This window comes from Asterias rubens, chromosome 13 (assembly GCF_902459465.1).
Source record: "Asterias rubens chromosome 13, eAstRub1.3, whole genome shotgun sequence".
NCBI lineage: Eukaryota > Metazoa > Echinodermata > Asteroidea > Forcipulatida > Asteriidae > Asterias > Asterias rubens.
In genome coordinates this window covers 11,815,925-11,836,476 of record NC_047074.1, presented here as the reverse complement: position 1 = coordinate 11,836,476, position 20,552 = coordinate 11,815,925, and the positions used below count along the sequence as shown (strand labels likewise).

The following is a 20,552-nucleotide window of genomic DNA, read 5'->3' as shown; positions in this document are numbered from 1 at the left end:
AATCTAATGTTAGTGTGTAGCCTATAACAACTGCTCTCATTGAACCGATTTTGTACCTTGTTCAAAATAAACCATAGAGCTAAACAAAAATAATGTTCATAAACGTATTATTGGTAATAAGAACTGCTTGTTGATAATGTATACCTTGTTGATAAACGATTCCCTTCTGCAAGGAATGTGGTTTTAGAGAATAAAGGGAATAAAAAAAAATGCAATCTGAAAAACGTCTTTGCCTGAAACGTTTTTCTGAGTGTATAATTCCAATGCGCTGCCCGTGACGAACATAACCGCTCCAGATTGTCGGGGAAAAAAAAAAAAAAAAAAAAAAAAAAAACGCTTTTGAAATGAAATTAATTCACTGGTTTTGTTGTACATTAAATTAGCAGGCCTCGAATTAACCCACATCAACTGCCGTGGTGCCCTAAGCTTTTGCTGTGGTGCCCTTGTCCTTGGCAATGTTCCAATAGTCAATTGAAAACATTTCTCATAGGGGTGTCCCCTTACCAGAGCAAAGTTGCTGTGGTCCTTCAAGAGCGAAGTTGAACAGCCGAAAAGTTAACGAAAAAACCCTCAAAGATAAACTATCAGAAAAATAATGGCATTATTTCAAAGCGTTGCGAATGCGCTCATCGAGGCCTCTAACTTGCTGAATGAATTGACCAACAAAGTAAATAGCGACCTCTATAATTCAACCCGCGATCCGCAGTCAACATGATCTGGTACCCTGTCTCGTAAGCTATTACTTAGGGTATTACTTAGCACAGACTACCCATGGTTTGTCAACATGAATGGCTGAATGGCGATAACACAGTGCACACAGAACTAGGGCAGTCCTTGCTGAAATTTGGGTGAAAGTCATTACTCTAAATTCCCATATCCTTTCGGAAAAGGTAATGGATAACTTTCCGTATGGCGCCACCACTTTTTCACTCATTTTTAGAAAAAGGGATATCTCATTGAGGTAAATTAGATACTATATTATTTCATATCGAATGAAAAAGTGGTGGCGCCATACGGAAACTTATGGTTGGTAATACTAACAATGATCAATACTTCGTCCACTTTTTTTTTTTTTGTGGGGGGGGGGGGCGGCTAATGGGGGTGTTAAAACAAGACTGGGTGGGACCATGGACGTAGTCAGGTTGACACTTGTGTCTGTCCATGTCTTTCACCTCTGTGGGCTGTGTACCCCGGCCGGCTCGATTTCCGGACTGGAACTCTGCATGTGGTATGGGTTTTTCGGAAAATTGTTAGCATCCTCCTGCGACCTTTTTTACTGTCACTTGAGACTTGGTCTTGAGTAATCACATAAACACGTCATATGATCATGGGAAAAGTGGTGGCATGATTGCATGATACAGAAAATTTTCCAAAATCAGACCAAAAATCTTTTCATACGATTTCACTGTCACAATTGAAATGGACAATGTGCAAACAGTAGTAGCCATTGCCTGACGAAAGTGCAGGAGGCTTAATATAAACATAGAGTAATGATATAAATAATAATAATGATCTAAAAGTGGCTTCAGATACATCCAATTGGCAATTCCATATATAAGACTCATACATGTATCCGTCAAGGCGCTTCAATATTCAGTATTTTTTCGTGCAGTTTAAGTTATTGGGGAGGTTGAAGTATGATACCAATTCTTTTACATCGCGCTATAAATTATAATGATTACTATAGTAATACTAAAATGATTTACAAGGTGCTATGATGGTGCGGTAAGTGGCCACTCAAGCCAGGAACACCGGAGCCTACTCCTAGATAGCACTATGAGGTTCGTTCCGCTATCATGGAGACGAATAGCGGAACACAGAACTCCACAGTTCTAGAAGTAAATTAGGGCCAACGTCTTCTCTTTACGATAGGTGCACTGTAGTGTGTTCTTTAATGTGCATTACAAAACACGAGGGACCATCAGCCATCGGTCCCATCCGAAAGATGCAGCAATAAGCGTCTTTCTTAATCTTACAGGACACTGGTGTCACGACCCTGACTAGAATCCACACTCGGAATCACCAGAGTTGGAATCCAGTGCTCTTAACCGCTCGTCCACAGCACACCATAGTCTATAGTCCCGAAGAACTATTTATTGTATCAATTCTTCATCCACAGATGCCGGTACAAACCAACAAGATCTGCATCACCAATCTGCCAGCTTGCACCACTATACAAACATCCAAAAGATCTTCAAGAAATTTGGCACAATCAGAAGAGGTTTGTAAAACTAAAACTAAAAGTCTGAAGGCCTATATCTAGCTTCACTTGGATGGTTAAAGACATTGTACACATTGGTAATTGTAAAAGACCAGTGTTCTTACTTGGTGTATCCCACCATAAGCATAAAATAACAAGCCTGTGAACATTTGAGCTAAATTGGTCATCAAAGTTGTGAGAAAATGATGAGAGAAAAAACCCCCCTTGTTGGACGAATTTGTGTGCTTTCAGATAGGAATAAAAGACATCTAGCTAGAAGTCTTTTATAATTTTAGTGAGAAATTACCTCTTTCTCAAAAACTACGTTACTTCAGAGGGAGTCGTTTCCCACAATGTTTTTTACTACCATCAACTCTCCAATGCTCTTACCAAACGTGTACCTTCCCTTTAAGGCATTCCACCTAGGGTCTTGGAGCCTACATGTATGTGACACTTTTGAGCGCTAGGTGGCAGCAGACTCACTATCAACTACTAGGCAAATTCTTGTTTTCTCGGTAATGTGCGCATGCTCAGAACTATAAAAACAATGGAAATTCTTACCTGCCGAGTCTGCTACCACCTAGCGTTCCAAAGTCTCTCATTGCCTCTCATTGCCTCTGTGAAGTAACGGCCCTGTGCAAAATCAGTTTACCTCAGGCCTTGAACTCTGCTCTTTAAGGGGCACGGCAATTTCCTTCTAGTTTAAAAGGGGCACAGGCATGACGTGTCATGGCCGAGCGGTTTAGAGCACCAGATTCAAGCTCTGGTGTTTGATTAGCAGAGTGTGGGTTTGAATCCCAGTCGTAAATTTGGGGAGGTAGTGCTTTCTGCTCTACCGACCAGGCTTCGGACTGATGATACCCAAGCCTACATCCGTATGGACTGTCAAAGGGGTAACCCTGTTACAGCCCTAGGAGTAGGTAGCAGCAGCCTCTGGGAAAAATACACCTTGAAGTGGCTTCAGGCCTTGTGTGTCTGGCAACTTGCATAAAAAAAAAAATCAAAAAAAAAATGAAGGGCACCACAGCGTTGCTACCTTACCTATATAACACTGTTGTTTCTTTTCCTCCACTTGGCTAGTTTTCAGAGTCTGCGAAGATGGCACTAAAACCTGTAGCGGGCGGGCGTACATCGCTTACAGAAAGCACGAGGAAGCCAAAATGGCCAAAGATGCCATGAACAATAAGGTTGAGTTTTAATAGATGTAAGAAATTTGGACAGGGAATTTTAATTTGGGTTTTACCCTTGCACAGATGTGTGTGTTTTACCGGGAAGGTCCCGGTCACACAGGCCTCAATGAAAAGGAGAACATTAAAAATGCCACCCTCGATTGGTTGAATAAACGTGGGCATATTCTGCGTGGAGCATTTCAACCAATCGAGTGTGTTCTCTTTGCCATTGGAATGTGACTCGGCCTTAAGCATTGTAAACTCAGAGTTTTCCTGGGTTCGAGAAAGACTCTGCTAGGGTCAAAACATGAGGCCATTAACTTAAAAACTAAATAAAAACTTAATAAATAAATAAAAATTCCCAGGCATAATATTCGGGTGGGAGTTGAGCCCTAAACTTATGCCATTCTATAGCAGTGTCTTACCAACTAGACCACATAGATTGCCCTGTAGCTAGAGGCAGTACGGTAGTCTAGCTGGTAAGACACTGACCTAGAATTCCAAAGGTTGTGGGTTTGAATCCCACTCGAGTACGCCTGTGATTTCTGTTTTACATAATATCGGTAAGAAGCATTTTAAGCAAGTATGTTGCAAAGCTTGTATAAACCCATAGGGCAAGTTTGAGGGACACGTTTCCTTGGATCAGTCGAGTTTGTTTTGAAATCCATACGATTAGAAAGGTGTTTTAAAAATAGAATTGATCCACACAGATATGCCTCAAAACTTCGCGTGGTTTTCCTTCTACTTTGTGACCAAACACTGCCGGCCATGTTTATGGAGTCAAAAACTTGACTCCACAAATTGGCGTGCCGTGTGAGTTCATGAAGTATAAGGAAGACCATGTAATTTCGAGGCAAATTTGTGTAACTCGTAAATTACGAGTTAGGCCTACACAAATTTGCCTCGAAATCGTAATATTCTACTTTTAAAACATCTTTCTAACCATATATGCATTCTATAACAAACAGTTTCAAAGTTTAAAATACTTTCATAGACTAACTCGCCTGATCCAAGGAAACATGTCCCTTTAAGAAAGCTGATTTATTATAGACAATATAAGGAGCGTACCTTGCATAACTGTTTCAGGGCTGTATGCTTCGTTTTTGGAAGGGCAAGGGCACCAAGGCATTTTCTTCTTGGCACCCTATGATGAAATTGCAAATTTGTACTGTAGCATTTCAAGGGCACCAAGGCAATGACCAGGGGACACGGAGGCAATCGCCTTCGTTGTCTCTGTGAAGTATCAGGCCTGCTGTTTAGAAGCGATACTTTTGAGTCAGTGTTGTCAGTCATATTCTACTCCTTATTTTTATTTTAAAGGAATTTAAGGGCTCGACCATTTCCATTGCTATTGCATCTGAAGAGGAGTACAGTTTGGAGGTGCCCTCTGATATCAGCTTGAGTACTCACGAAAGGTAGGAATATAAAAGTGTTAAAGGCAAAATATATCTTTTTATGTTTTGAACCGTTATATTGTGTTAAAGGATATGGGTATTTTTTGTAACACAAAACACAATGTCCACAGATTTACATTAAAATTTACATTAAAATTACACCGTTTGAAGATAATGATAATAGAAAGCGTACCTTTAAATATTAGTTTCTGAGGTGCTGTAGTTTTTTAGAAACGAGTAAAACAATGTTATGAAAATACATGCTAAAATAATAATTTTCGTTTCATTGATCACTGAGACGTAAATTATTTTCAGGACATTGTTTTACTCATTTCTCAAAAATTACAGCACCTCGGCAAGTAATATTTTCAGGGAAGCTTTCTATTATCATTATCTTCAAACTGTGTAAGTTTAATGTTTATCTGTGGACATTGTGTTATTTGTCCTACAAAAAGTACATCGTCCCTTTAAAGGCACTGGACATATTTGGTAACTGTCAAAGACCAGTATTCTCACTTGGTGTATCCCAACATATGCATCAAACAACAAACCTGTGAAAGTTTGGGCTCAATTGGTCATCGGATTTTCAAGAGAAAAGGGAAAAACATCCTTGTTGCATTCTTTTGTGTGCTTTCAGATGCACAATAAAAGGCTCCGGCTGAAGTCTTTTTTTTGGGGGGGGGGGGGGAGAAATTACCTCTTTTTTAAAAACACATTACATCAAAGTGAAATGATTCTCAAAATGCTTTTAATACTATTGAATGCTGCTGTATGTTTTCATCAAAAGTTTTTACTGACATTCATTTTAAGAGTGATTACCAAATGTTAAACCTTCCCTCTTACACATCCACAACTAAGATTAATTCCATAGACTGGTCCCTAGTCCTTACCCTTCAGGGATATCGAATTTCATTTTAATTCCTTGCAATATATAGTTAATGGCCTGACGTTTCGACCCTAGCAGCGTCTTTCTCTTAACCTTTGAAAAAGACTTGATTTGTGATGCCATTATTAACCAAATGCTATTAAGCCACAGATCATTTTGTTTGGTAAACAACTTGCAACAGCTAAGTCTAATGTCTTACTTTTGCTTCTTGATTCCTCAGTACTGTTACAGTCACAAATGAGGACAGCCAAAGAGAAGCTTTTCAACCTGTTGCTGAAAAGTCTAGAAGTTCCTGGAAAAACCCCCGGTCTTCCAATTCAATGAGACCCAGAGGACCTCAAGGGTTCCCAGGTATGAGACCACAAGGCTTCTTCAATAGTCGCCATCCACCCCCACACGAAATGGACCAGAGTGTCTTTCAGCAGCAGCAGCAGCAGCGCCCTGGAAGCCTGGGGCCACCACGCAGCCCATCTCACAGACACTCTTTCCCTCCTGGAGGACACCCTCCTGGACACTTTCAACCCCAACCCCATCGGGCCCGATTACCACCCAGTGACAATTTCAATCCTCAAATGCATCACTCTGGACATCGCCCAAGGGAATCCAACTTCAATCCACAAAGTCCCTGGCTAGGACCTCCAGATCCTCGAAATCCTAATCAAATATCACCAGGCGATAGACCGCCTTCCTATCCACCTGGTCAGAGTGGATTCCCATCTGATTTCCATCATCGGAACCCATCCAGCGATCTTTCAGCCAACATATACAGTGCCCCAACAGCTCCTGAGAAGCCCTCTTTCAGTAATGTAATAGCTGGTCTACTCAAACAAATCAACCCAAACAGAGCACCTCCTAGTCCTGGGACTCACCAGCAACCTCCAACGTTTCGTGACCCTGTTGGGAGAGTCCCGCCACCCTTCAATGGTTCAACACAACCCCCTCACAGAGCACATCCTGTTCCCAGATCTCACCAGCCACCTCCAACGTTTCGTGACCCTGTTGGGAAAGTCCCGCCACCTTTCGGTGGTTCAACACAACTTCCTAACAGAGCACCTCCTAGTCCTGGGACTCGCCAACCACCGCCAAGGTTTCATGGGCCTTCTCAGAGAGGCCCACCACCCTTTGGTGTTCCACCACAACCCAGTAACATTGCACCTCAAACTCCTAGCACTCACCAGCAACATCCAATGTTTCATGGACCTACTCAGAGAGTTCAACCACCCTATGGTGTTCAGACACAACCCCCCAACAGAGCTCCTGGGACTCACCAGCAATCTCAAATCTTGCATGACCCTAATCAGAGACTCCAGGCACCCTATGGTGTCCCAACGCAACCCTGTAACCAACCACCTCAAACTCTTAGCACTTACCAGCAACCTCCAACACAACCCTGTAACCAACCACCTCAAACTCTTAGCACTTACCAGCAACCTCCAACGTGTCATGGCCCCACTCAAGGAGCTCAGCCTCCCCATAGTGTTCCAGCAAACCTCTCTGCCGCTGATCTGGTGTCACTCTTAGCCTCAGGAGGAATATTTTTAAGAAGCCCCTCAGATCTCAACAACATTCCGGGCACAAATCCATCTCAGCCACAGCTTCAGAATCCTTCGTCAACAGCAAGACCTACTTATACACAAGGTGGGATTACTAAAGGTTTCTTCCCTTGCCTTTCACCTCTTGTGGACCACGGTTCAAATCCCACTTGAGACCAGAGCCTTGCATGTGAATTGGTTCTCAGTCTCTAATTGAATGTGTGGGTTTTCCCCATTGGTTTTTTTCCTCCGATATCTAAAACTGAAGATTTCTTCCCGTTCATTCATCCTGTTTTTGGCGCTGTGTAATAAAAAAATAAAAATAAAAAAAAGAGACTTTTCCGTTTATCAATGACCATTTTCTGATGGTTGGAGGCACTTGGAAGAAAAAATTTTCCTCAATACATCTCCTGGTCTTGCTCATATTGACCCTTAAAGTTAGGGTCAAAGATTGGTTAATAATACCCCACAAATTAATCACCATGAACACTTACTTGGTGAGAAGTACGGCAGCTGTTGCTATTTTGAGAAAGAGTAATGAGAAAGAAGGCTTCATAAGTGCCCTGGGGTCGATTTCACAAAGAGTCATGACTAGTCCTAACTTAGGACTAGTCCTAGGAGATATTAGACACGTATGGCTAATGAGTAACTCGTCCTAACTAAAGACAAGACTAGTCCTAACTTCTTGTGAAATCCGCCCCAGATTATCAGTCTTATCAGTCCTACAGACCTTGGAAGTTATTTAGACTTTGTCAAGATGAAGTTTTATTTGAAAATGCCATTATTGCTTTGTGCTTTTGTATTTCCTCTTCTGGTTTCTCTAGCCTCTGTACCTGTACACACATCACCAGCCGGACCTCTACAAAGTCCACAAGCATTGCCCGCATTGCCCAGCCAGAATCCCCCTGGGTACGAAGTGATAAAACAGGTCGTCCGAGAGTACATCATCGACGAGAAGGGTAACGAGATCGTTAGGGAGTACGAGCGCCCGCTGGACCAGCCGCCTCTCAGGGTACCCACTGGAGCTGTCTGGGGTGGGCAGTCAGCCGCAGAGAAGCCCGAGTCGAGAGCTGTCAAAGAGACTGGGAGTGCTTTGGACAATGTGACCACTGGTAGCGTGATACCAGCCAGGACGGACTACCGGGATGCAGACAGCACGACGGAATTCAAACAGAGCGAAGGAGCTCAGTCAAAAACAAGTACGTGCTCTTATCATCTCAAAGGGTGTGCATTACACTTGTATGGTTGGAAATACAACGGTTTTATTTTATTACATTTATTAGTTTGAGTTGTGAAGCCACAACATAAAAGCAAACTTAATCATTATACTAGTCAAGAACCTCCTTTGAGAGAAGACAATTAAAGGAACACGTTGCCTTTGATCCGTCGAGTTGGTCTTTGAAAAGCGTTTGTAACAGTTTGTTATAAAATGCATAATGGGTAGAAAGATGTTTTAAAAGTAGAATACAATGATCCACACAAATATGCCTCGAAATTATGATTTTCCTTTTACCTCCTCGACTAACACGGTCGGCCATTTATGGGCGTCAAAATTAACTTAGTTTGCAAAGCAAACGGAAAACCATGAAAATTCGAGGCACATTTATGTGGATCATTGTATTCTACTTTTAAAACATCTTTCCAATATGCATTTTTATAACAAACGGTTAAAAATGCTTTTTATAGACCAACTCGTCCGATCCAAGGGTACGTGTCCCTTTAAAGATGTTTCAGTTTTAGGTTTGGAGGAAAACCCCAGAGAGTTACTCTAGGGGAAACCCACATTTTGTGCCTTGGAGGGATTTGAACCCGTGTCCCAGATGTGGAAGACAAGACGAGAAACCAACCAACACAACCTGACTGCTTGGTGCTTTGACTTAGGTGTACATAGCTTAAGTGGTGTAAAAAATGGGAATTGTGGAAAACACTCCTTGAAATACCTTTGCTTAAAATGCTATTTGTGAGAAATGAGTTGAAAGAGTGAAAATATGTTGGTTTTTCCTCATTATTTTCCTTTGAATTTGATTATCGCTTTACTAGTGTCTCCCCACCAGGGAGCTGAGATGGTTTAAAGAATGAATAAAAGCCCAGTGATCAGGGGGCAATAATGTTAGAAGCGCTATGAGACGTCCTCTGGGTTATATAAAAACGGGTTATTGTTATTGTTATTTTATTATTATTTCATCAAATATCTGAACAGAAGAAAATGAAGAAGACGGGACAAGAGACAGATCCAGAAGTATTTCCAGAACCAGCTCTCAAAGTAGATCTTCAAGTAGATCTAGAAGTGGATCAAGGAGTAAAGCTAGAAGCAGATCCAAAAGTAAATCTGGTCACAGAAAAAGGCGTCGCTCTAGAAGATCATCAAGTTCAGACAGCTCAAGAGAGGGCAGCAGACACAAACCAGGTAAAATTGAAATAAAAATAATAAGCAAACCGTTAAAGGGAAGGTATACGTTTGGTATGGCAAATAGCCGTCAAAACTTGCTTGAGAATTTAGAATTGTTAGCGTGTCACAACCGAGCAGTTAATTCAATTTCAATTCAATTCATTAAGGTTTATTAAAAATAGCACAAAAAACACGACAGAAGTTAAAAAGACTTAAATTGGCGTGTTTACATACATTATTGTAAACAATGACAAAAAACACATACTTAAAAGAAGAGAAGGAAAGCTCCAGGCATGAATGCACAAAAAAAGATAAAAATTTGATTAAATTTGATAAACATTTGATAAAAGAAGAGCACCGAATTCAAACTCTGGTGTTCGAATCCCGGTCGTGACACTTGCTACGTAAAATTGGGGTGGTAGTGCTTTCTGCTCTACCGGCCAGGCTTGGAACTGGTGATACCCAAGCCTACATCCGTATGGACTGTAAAAGGGGTAGCCCTGTTACAGCCCTAGGAGTAGGATGCAACGGCCTCTTGAATAAAATAATTGTAGCCCGGATCATTATGTCTTTGTGGACACTACCACTCTAAGTTTTGGTGATATCTCGAAAATGCTACTACCCTTTTGAAATGAATTTTTCACAGGTGGTTTGATTGTATACACATCAACATGTTTCTACATTAATTATACCCTTTGATTAAAACAATCAAAGGGTTCCAAAACCAAAGGTACACATAATTCCCGTTAACAGCTTCGTCACGATATCTTGTTTTAAACAAGGAAGGTGGTGGTAGCACAAAGACTAACTTTGAACATAAAGAAAAGAATGAGCAACAACTACTTAATTTAGATGCAGACATTTTGTTTGGAAATCTTATCATGTAAAGTGCAAACAACAAAACAGCCTTTACATACCACACAGTCTTGCTCGGACTATCCTGACTTCCCAAGTGTACCCACAAACTCAATGTAACCTTGTTAGTGGAAAATGTGAATTAACAAAATCATGGCCAAAAACTTGACTTACGAAAGGTATCAAACCCTCTAACTTCAACGTTCAATCTGATGTGAAAGCGGCACCAAAAGAACAGACATTACCGGTTGTCATTTTTTCCCTGTATGTTGCAAAATCAGCTTCCCACAAGAAGCTTCCCGTCGTCTGGGTCGTCGGCGATTCATACGTCTTGCGAGCGGTGGAAAGAGCCCAGGGATCGACCCTCGGACTAGACGACATCGTCGATCTCCACTGGAAGGTGCTATCGGAGAAACAAATGCTCAAGAACTTCAAGTCGATGATGGACACCCTTCTGGGCGTGAGCAGCGAGCCACCGTCCATGATCGTCGTCCATCTAGGGGCGTACGACTTCGCCGACGACCTAAAGGATAACTTTGTCGGTATTCTAAAAAACATGACATATTTCGTGCACAACAAGATGAACTGCAGGCTGGTGTGGTCGGAGATGTTCCTGCAACTGGACAGTAGAGGGCAGCTGGTGTATCCTCGGAGAATCCGCTACATCAACGAGAGGGCCTCGGAGATCATACAGCGTCTCGGCGAGGGGAATCACTTTATTTCGTACCCTCGGATTCGTCCGTCGACGAAGCACATTGAGAGAGACTGTTTAGAGCTGACGCCGAAAGGAACGGATTATTTCATCCGGTCGTTGAGGAAGGCTATCCGTTTATTCATGAAGGAGCCAGAGGTCTTGTGGTATCCAAGGCCTAAGTGTCCCCACTCCCCTACCCTGACTGAGGGGGAGCCTCCTGCCAACAACCCTTGCCCCATCCCCCAAAAAAGAGACAGAGAAAATGCACAAATGAATGTTGAGGTTTAGCAAAGCCCTGCCATTTCCAATGCATGACCCTCCCCCACCCATGATGATATCTTTACATGCCATTAGTTTGCCTCATAGATAATTACACAGTAGGTGGGTTGACTGTGTTTTGTGCAGATGCATTCACCACATAATATCGTACTTTTAGGCTGGCACAGTTTATGTCTTTTTAATATTCAAAACCACAGTGAATGATATTTAATGGTCAAACTGTAGGAGGGTTGACTTTGAAACCCGGGCACAGTTTAAGTATTATTCAAAACCATAGTGAGTGTTATTTAATGGTCACCAGTGGGAGGGTTGACTTTGAAACCCTGGCACAGTTTATGTATTATTCAAAACCCCAGTGAATGATATTTATCGTTCAAACAGTAGGAGGGTTGACTTTGAACTTTGCAGATCCATTCACCACATGATATCATACTGCAGGCTGGCATGGTGCATTTGTTATTGAAAACCACATTGGTCAGAGAGTAGGAGGGTTGACTGTGTACCAGGTAGTAGTATGCATTCACCATTGTAGGTTGGCAATGTTCATCTCTTATTCAAAACCACAGTGACTAGGTACTGTGTAGATGCATGCACAAAGTTATAACATACAGCAGGCTGACTCAGTGTATTATTTTGTTATTGAAAAACCACAGTGGATGATATTGATTAGTCAGACAGTAGGAGGGTTGACTGTGTACCAGGTAGTAGTATGCATTCACCACACGATATCAAATTGTAGGTTGGCAATGTTCATCTCGTATTCAAAACCACAGTGACTAGGTACTGTGTAGATGCATGCACAAAGTTATAACATATAGCAGGCTGACTCAGTGTATTATTTTGTTATTGAAAAACCACAGTGGATGATATTGATTAGTCAGACAGTAGGAGGGTTGACTGTGTACTTTGCAGATGCATTCACCACATAATATCATACTGTAGGCTGGTATAGTTTTTAAATTATTCAAAACCACAATGGATGATATTGAACGGTCAGACAGTAGGAGGGTTGACTGTGTTCTGTATTCAATGCATTCACCACATATCTCACTACAGGCTTGCAAAAATGATCTCTATTATCCAAAACCAAAGTGATTGATATTGAATGGTCAGCTAGTAGGAGGGTTGACTGTGTACTGTGTCGATGCATTCATTCCTTTGCATGCTGGCAAAGTTATAGTATCACAAACCACAGTGAATAATAATGAATGGTCAGACAGTAGGAGGGTTGACTGTGTACTGTAGGCCCTATACATTCAATTTCCACATGATATCTTCTTGCACTCTGGCAAAATTTATAATCAGTCCAAGCTACAGTGGCTGCAGTATTAATTAGTTGGACCAGTTTGACAAACAAATCCAGTGTACACAAAAACAAAACAGGTCAGTCAGGTTGGTGTAGTGGTGTCTTGCCTTGCCCTTCACCTCTGGGGCCCCGGTTCATATCCCACCGGGGGCACTATGTGGATTGGGTTTTCAGTCCCTACCTGACTGCGTGGGTTTTCCCTGGAATAATTCTGTGGGGTTTTCCTTCCACATCTAAAACTGAAATTTCTTCATCTTTTCTTCACGTTTTGGCTGTAATTAGAGCTTTGAGTTTATCCAGATCCAGCTCCAGGAAATTAGTTGATTTTAATTTAATTATTCAAAGACCATCAAGTATGTACACTTCCTTTAAATGCTCATCGTCTATGGTAATCAGTATGTGATGGAATAAAGTGAAAGTTGAAATTAATCTTGACTTTTGCCACGGACGACAACTCTTGCAATTACAGTTTCAGTTTCGGATTATTTTTGTCGGATTTTGTCAGTTGTGTTTAACTATAATGTTAAGTTCCTGCTACTTATGTTTCGTTGCCTGAATGCCTCAGCTCCAATGTTATTATAACCACATCCAGTTGTGTGGCCACGGTGGATGGGTGCTAGGGCGGTGCCGGGGGGGGGGGGGGGGGGGGGGGGGGCTGTCGGGGAACTCTTATTTTTTGCCCAGCACTCTGAGAGAAGGGCATTGTGCAGCCCAGCACAAATAACCTCTAGAATAAATACAAATTGATTAATTGATTATTTAATTTGATAATTGATTGATTTTTTAATTGAATGGTTGATTGATTGATTGATTGATTAATTAATTCATTGATTTATGAATTGTTTTTTTGCAATCTAATATACTGCAGTTGGAAAACCTGGGCAAAGATCGCATGAAGGAAGAATATAATTCCTTCAACCAAAACAGTTCTGGTTAAAGACACTGGACACTATTAGTAATGTTGTCTAAGACCAGTCTTCTCACGTGGTGTATCTCAACATTAGCATGACAAACCTGTGAAAATTTGGACTCAATTGGTCGTCGAAGTTGCGAGATAATAATGAAAGAAAAAATCTGAGGTCTCGAAATCAAATTCGTGGAAAATTACTTCTTTCTCGAAAACTACGTTACTTCAGAGGCAGCCGTTTCTCACTAATAGTATTACATTATCAACATCTCCCCATTACTTGTTACTAATTAAGGTTTTTTACTGATAATTATTTTTAGTAATTAGTGTGCAATAGTGTCCACTGCCTTAAAGCAAAACAACAAAGTAAAAAAAAACTAGAAGAGAGAAAGTTTTTTAGCTCATATATCTTGAGTTTTACAGCTGTCTTTTATTTCATTCCTCTTTCCTTGTTAACCTTTACAGTACAGAGATCTTATATGTTTATTTTTGTAGAACACTTTCGGTTTGCCCTGATCACCTTTATATTATTTGATCTGTGATGTTTATTAATTTCTTGAAATCCAGTATTTCATATTGGTTTCTGTTCGAATCTTATTACAATATATTAACAATTATAATGTTAATTCTTCAACTGTCGTTTCGTTGTACCCGGTGGACAGCGAGAAAAAAAAAACCACCTTATGAACCAATGCTACTTTCATTTCAACCATGCCGGGCCCAATTTCATGGCTCTGCTTACCGCCGAATTCTGCGCTTACGATCACGATTCCCTGCTTAACGTGCAAGCGCCGAATTTCTGTGCTAGCCATAAGCGTGGAATGCCTAGTAACATGGAGTACGCACGCGCAGAAGCCAAAATTCGCCGCTAACCCGTGAAATAGTATACACATAATGAATGTTTATGAGTGCAATGGTGCGAATATGTTCATGAGTTGAAAGATGGAATGTTCTATTCAACGAGGCGGAGCCGAGTTGAATGGAACATTCCAGCTTTCAACGAATGAACATATTCGCACCATTGCACGAATGAAAAACATTCATTATTTGTTTTATATAACATCCAAGTAGATCTTTGTCATTTTGATTGAAAGATACAACTTTCAAAACAAACAAAACGTAGGCCTACAATTTTTAATTGTAGAAGCCGAATGCTAGTAATTTTACTAATATGCCTTGCAGTAACACTGCTGCGTTACCAAAGACACGCGCTCGCAGTGATGTTTTTACTCAGCTTTTTCGTTCCATCCGAAAAGTACCATTGCACGCTGGCAGCGTGCAATGGTACTTTTCGGATGGAACGAAAAAGCACGGTGAGTGACTCAGCGTGCAATGGTACTTTTATTTGCAAACACGTGACGGACAATCTTCCAATCAAATGGCAAGGATCTGCTTGGGTGTTATATAAATTAGATTATTAGATTAGATTAGATTAGATTAGAAATGGGCCCGGTCAGAATTATTGCCGAAGATTCATGGGACCCATGCGGTCAGGTTGGTGTAGTGTCTCGCCCTGCCTTTTACCTCGAGGACCCCGGTTCGAATCCCACAGGTGCGCTTTGTGGAATTGGTTTTCAGCCACTACCTGACTGCAGCGTGGGTTTTCCATGGGACGAATCGCTGGGGTTTTCCCCGCATCTAAAACTGAAATTTCGTCATTGTCTTTTCTCTTCTCGTTTGGCTCTAATAAGAGCGTTGATAATAAAAATATATATCCAAATCCAAACTCCAAAAATTCGGGGAAATTAAAGGCAGTGGACACTATTGGTAATCACTTAAAGTAATTATTAACGTAAAACCTTACGTGGTAACGAGTAATGGGGAGAGGTTGATAGTATAACACATTGTGAGAAACGGCTCCCTCTGAAGTAACGTAGTTTTCGAAAAAGAAGTAATTTTTTCACGAATTTGATTTCGAGACCTCAGATTTAGAATTTGAGGTATCGAAATCAAGCATCGGAAAGCATACGCCTTCGTGTCACAATGGTGTTTTTTTATATATATATATAGCTTTAATTCGAACGCATGAAAATTAAATTGGCTGCTCATTTTCCGAAATTGACCGAGAATACCTATATTATCTCGCAACTTCGACGACCGATTGAGCTCAAATTTTCACAGGTTTGTTATTTTGTGCATATGTTGAGATACATCAAGAAGACTGGTCTTTGACAATTACTAATAGTGTCCATTGTCTTTATGACCTGGGAGTTTTTAGTACAGTAAGCTCATCCTCGAACCAATTTTATAATACACACTCAATACTTACACTATACAATTGTTGCACGCTGTGACGGGTTCCATGTAGTCTTGAAGTCAAGACGGTAATTGTTAAGCGCGGTGTGTAGTTACAGCGCGGCGTGTTAAGCGCGGTGTGTAGTTACAGCGCGGCCGAGCTACGGGGACGATGCACACACCCTCAATCCCAGTATGTGTGTGTGAGTCAGTCGCTGCCTCGCGCTACCTACGACTGTTGCATGTGTAACATCGCACTGTGACTGTTGCATGAAAGGCAGACAAATAGGCAGCGCCTAACGACTTGTCATCAAGTCAGGTTCCATGGCGTTTTGTACACTCGAGGGGAAAAATAAATAAATAAATAAATAAATAAATAATAAAGCAGACGAACAAGAAACAATTCCCTCGAACCCGCGGTTGTTTCGTACACAGCGCTGGAAATCGACCAACGCCGGGAACGATCAAGGTGATGTACACCCGGTGTACATCACTTTTCATAGTTACCCGTCGAGCCATGTATAACATGCGTTTTTGTTGCGCGTCACATGATTGGTTCTCGACCAATCAAACTTCACAGTTTGTTACCGAGGTATAACAAAACATTTTGATCGCTCCCTCACTGTATATAACCCATACTACAGGATTTCAAAAAGACCCCGGATAAGAATATGGCCAGAATTCCAAATCCAGTGTTTTATCAAACCATGAGGCCCTGTATTCTTACTAGATTCTTAAATGAAAAACCTGGAACTTCTTGTGTATCAAATTGTTAAAGATTGATTGGCTGGCTTGCGTCATAAGCCAACATGGCTAAAACGGTGCTGCATGCTTCAAGGAACACGTTGCCTTAGATTGATCGAGTTGGTCTTTGCAAAGCGTATATATAACCGTTTGTTATAAAATGCACATGGGTAGAAAGATGTAAAAGTAGAATACAATGATCCATACAAACATGCCTCGAAATTGCACGGTTTTCCTTTTACCTTTTCGACTAACACGGTCGGCCATTTATGGGAGTCAAATTTTTGACTCCCATAAATGGCCGACCGTGTTAGTTCGCAAAGTAAAAGGAAAACCACGCAATTTCGAGGCATGTCTGTATGGATCATTGTATTCTACTTTTAAAACACCTTTCCAACCATATGCATTTTATAATAAACGGTTATAAACGCTTTGTATAGACCAACTCGTCCGATCCAAGGCAACGTGTTCCTTTCAAAGGAGTTGAGCTCATGTTCCCATGATGCATGTACTGTATGTGCCCTGCTATACGCGGAGAGAATTTGACTGGTCCTCGGGTGTTTTAACTGGTGAGCTATACTACTGGAAAACGCTGCAAATGGAGCTCTGCAGTAACAGTTCCAGGAGTGGATTTCACAAAGAGTTTAGACTAGTCTTTTAGACTAGTCTTTTATAGGCAGTGGACACTGATGGTAATTACTCAAAACACTTTTAGCATAAAACCTTTCTTGGTGACAAGTAATGGGGAGACGTTGATGGTACAAAACATTGTGAGAAACGGCTCCCTCTGAAGTGCCATAGTTTTCGAGAAAGAAGAAATTTTCCACGAATTTGATTTCGAGACCTCAGGTTTAGAACTTGAGGTCTCGAAATCAACCATCTAAACGCACACAACTTCGTGTGACAAGGGTGTTTTTTTCTATCATCATTATTATCTCGCAAGTTCGATGACCGATGGAGCTCAAATTTTCACAGGTTTGTTATTTTATGCATATGTTGAAATACACCAACTGTGAAGGCTAGTCTTTGACAATTACCAATAGTGTCTACTGCCTAATAAAGACTAGTCTTTAAGACTAGCCTTAATTTTTAATTACTCGTAGGACTAGTCCTAATTAGGACTACATGTATCTTTGTGAAATCGACCACAGGGGCTTTACCATGCTGCATTTCAAAATCTATAAAATACTCCAACTTACCACTAATTATTAAAGTAAACCTCGGTAGTAAAACTAATGGGGCTAGAAATTCGCACTTGAACAACACAGGCCTGGCCGAGTAGTGTCTCGCCAGTACACCTCACAATGGGTCAAAGCCTGGTTGTCATGTACTCATGTGTTTTTCATTTGTATTATACATGATTTGGTATCTTGTGAAAAAATCCAAAACTGTTGACTGTGATGTTATCGTTTAACTGTTTTGATACAATTACACACACCTTACCAAAAAGATCTTCTCTTAGTGGATGTCAGCTCATTTTAAATATTGTCTTGTAAAATAAATAAGTGTCCAGTAACCATTACAGCTACCCCCCCCCCCTCCCCCGGCCCGCCCCGTAATTCAAGCTCTGAACTAGTCAATGTTGTGATCGTTGCCCTTTATCTACTATCTTTCCTGTGTCACTCCACTGCAGAAGTATTAAAATACCTCTTCATCACCATTCAACGTCCGTCTTTCTTGTGCTTGTCGAATTAATTGAATCAAAAATCTCTGATCGCCATCCATCGTCATCCAATCATTGTCCGTCTATTTAGGACAGAATGGTTTGTAGACCCCAGCAATCTCGACGTACTGCGTCGGTTTCTCCGTCGAGATGATGACGTCTTGGTCTTTTTCCGCAACATGGTTCAACTCGACCTCTATATAGGCCAGCTTCTTCTGCTGACTGCTGGTAGAGCTGGTCCGGTGCTGCTTGAAGGAGCGGGGTTTGGGGAACAGAGAGCTTTCGAAGTCGGGGTGGTCTTCGTTGCCCGGGCTGCCGGTGGTGGGGGATACAGGGGGACCTCCTATAGAAGTCTCGTCTCGTTCTCCGAGGAAAGACCGAAGTTTGAGTGACTCATCCATGGCTGGATGAGCAGATTCCTCGGCGGTGGTTTGGTGCTCTGCAGCAGCCTCCTCGACGCCCTCCATCGTGGCAGTCTCAGAGGGGACGATGGTGATCATTTCCAGGGCACCGTTGACCACCGAGGGGAGACCCTTCGAATCTGCGTCCTCGTCCGCTGTGTCCTTCGTCGATGCTTGGTAGTACCCTCTCCTCTTGGTCATGCAGCACGCTATGGCGATGGAGATCAGGACGATGAGGACGCAGGGGATCCCGGCTACGATCGCCACCCTCCAAGGTTCGACTAGAAGCCATTGCCACAGAGCGTCCAGCAGTGGAGTTACCGGTGTTGTCATGTCCATTGGATAAGAACTTGTATCATCAGTCGCTGTGAATGCCATGACAGTTTATCCTAATGTAGCTACCACCTGTTATTGAAGACCTGAGCGGCTGAGTTCACGAAACGCTAGGATTAAACCTACCGAGAGGTAGGACGAGTAAACCTGTCCTATCTTAGGATGAGTTCAATGCGTCCTAACGTCTTCCGTTACGGAACTTAACTCGTCTTAAGTCCTAAGATTAATTCTATAAGCTAGGCAGAGTTTGGTGAAATCGACGGCAGGAACTTTCACAGTTGTATACAAAGCACAAGCCGTCAAACTGATGTGACTCTTGCAATCGCAGTGTGTCATACCAAACAAACTAACTTGCAAGTGGCCTGACGTTTCGACACTAGCAGTCAGTGATTCTTCTATATTCACAATCGCTCTATCTCCAGAGAACATTCGCAGTGGAGTGTTTTGTATGCTTCAACCGCAAAATAATAGTCAACGGACTCTGACGTCTTGCCCCCTAAACGAATCTTTCTTGAGTCTTTCTCGAAAATTTCTCGAGATAACATTTACAAACAATTCTTCTGGACACACTTCTGGTTCGAGAAGCCGGGAAGAACTACCTTGCAGTTGGTTGTAATTCGCAAACCACCGTGTGGAACTTCTCGTGTACGGAAATAGGATCAAAGTTGACCTGCAACACAACGGGTATTACTCTGGCGAATCGACGTACCAAAACTCCAAATCGTTTGTGCATGAAGAGAACTTCTTCAGGTACGACGAGGGAAAACTTTTGAAGCCAAGTTTAACTCCATCCACAATAACGTCTCAAGGTATACCATGACGTGTAAAATGTTCCCACAATGTTCTTCAACGTCTAGAGTAAGCTCATCATGCTTTATAGAGAAAGTGCAGCGGTGTATGATTCAATATGCAACTACACAAAGATTCTAAAACAATAGAAGTTGAAAGTGAAAGACATTTTTGTCATCCTTAGGTCTCGGTAAGGTCATCTTGTCGAAACGTGTGAACTATTCACGACACCTGAATACACTGGGGTGGATTTTACTAAGTATAGGACTAGTCTTATCTCGAGTTAAGACTAGGTTTATCTCGAGTTAAGACAAGTCTTATCTCGAGCATTAAGTTTTTAATATCTCTTATACAACTAGTCATAATTTAGGCTAGTCCTAACTATTTAAGAAATCCACCCATGGACACCTTTTGATAGACCAGTATCCTCACTTGGTGTATCCCAACACATGCACAACATAAATAACAAACCTTTGAAAGTTTAACCTCAATTGGTCATCAAAGTTACAAGAAAACAGTGAAATAGAACTCCTTTTTGGCAAAAAAAAGGATAAGATTTTATTTATTTAAGTAAGACATTACTTCTCTCTCAAAAACCACGTTACTGTAGAGGAGCAGTTTCTCACAATGTTTTTTTTTTTACCATCAAGACATTGCTCGTGTAGCCAGTAAGTTTTTATGCAAAGCATTATTTGGAGTAAATACCATTGGTGTCCAGTGCCTTTAACAAAATGTTGACTGTTGCTGGATTAATTTGACTCAAGCGTGGTCAAGTC

The 20,552-nt window shown here is 41.5% G+C and overlaps 1 protein-coding gene and 1 long non-coding RNA gene across 2 annotated transcripts; both read left to right on the top strand.

The window, feature by feature from the left end:
* Positions 1–797: 797 nt before the first annotated feature.
* LOC117298788 (proline-rich protein 36-like) lies at positions 798–11,606 on the top strand. Its single transcript, XM_033782119.1, has 8 exons — positions 798–890; positions 2,120–2,221; positions 3,281–3,387; positions 4,690–4,784; positions 5,870–7,287; positions 8,006–8,380; positions 9,382–9,588; positions 10,707–11,606. The coding sequence occupies exons 3-8, from the start codon at positions 3,361–3,363 to the stop codon at positions 11,405–11,407; spliced, it is 2,823 nt and encodes a 940-aa protein (XP_033638010.1). The 5' UTR covers positions 798–890; positions 2,120–2,221; positions 3,281–3,360; the 3' UTR covers positions 11,408–11,606.
* Positions 11,607–11,633: 27 nt separating this feature from the next.
* Positions 11,634–13,167, top strand: LOC117298787. Its single transcript, XR_004519991.1, has 2 exons — positions 11,634–11,930; positions 12,138–13,167. It is a non-coding gene; the product is annotated as an uncharacterized LOC117298787 (long non-coding RNA).
* The last annotated feature ends 7,385 nt before the right edge of the window (positions 13,168–20,552 follow it).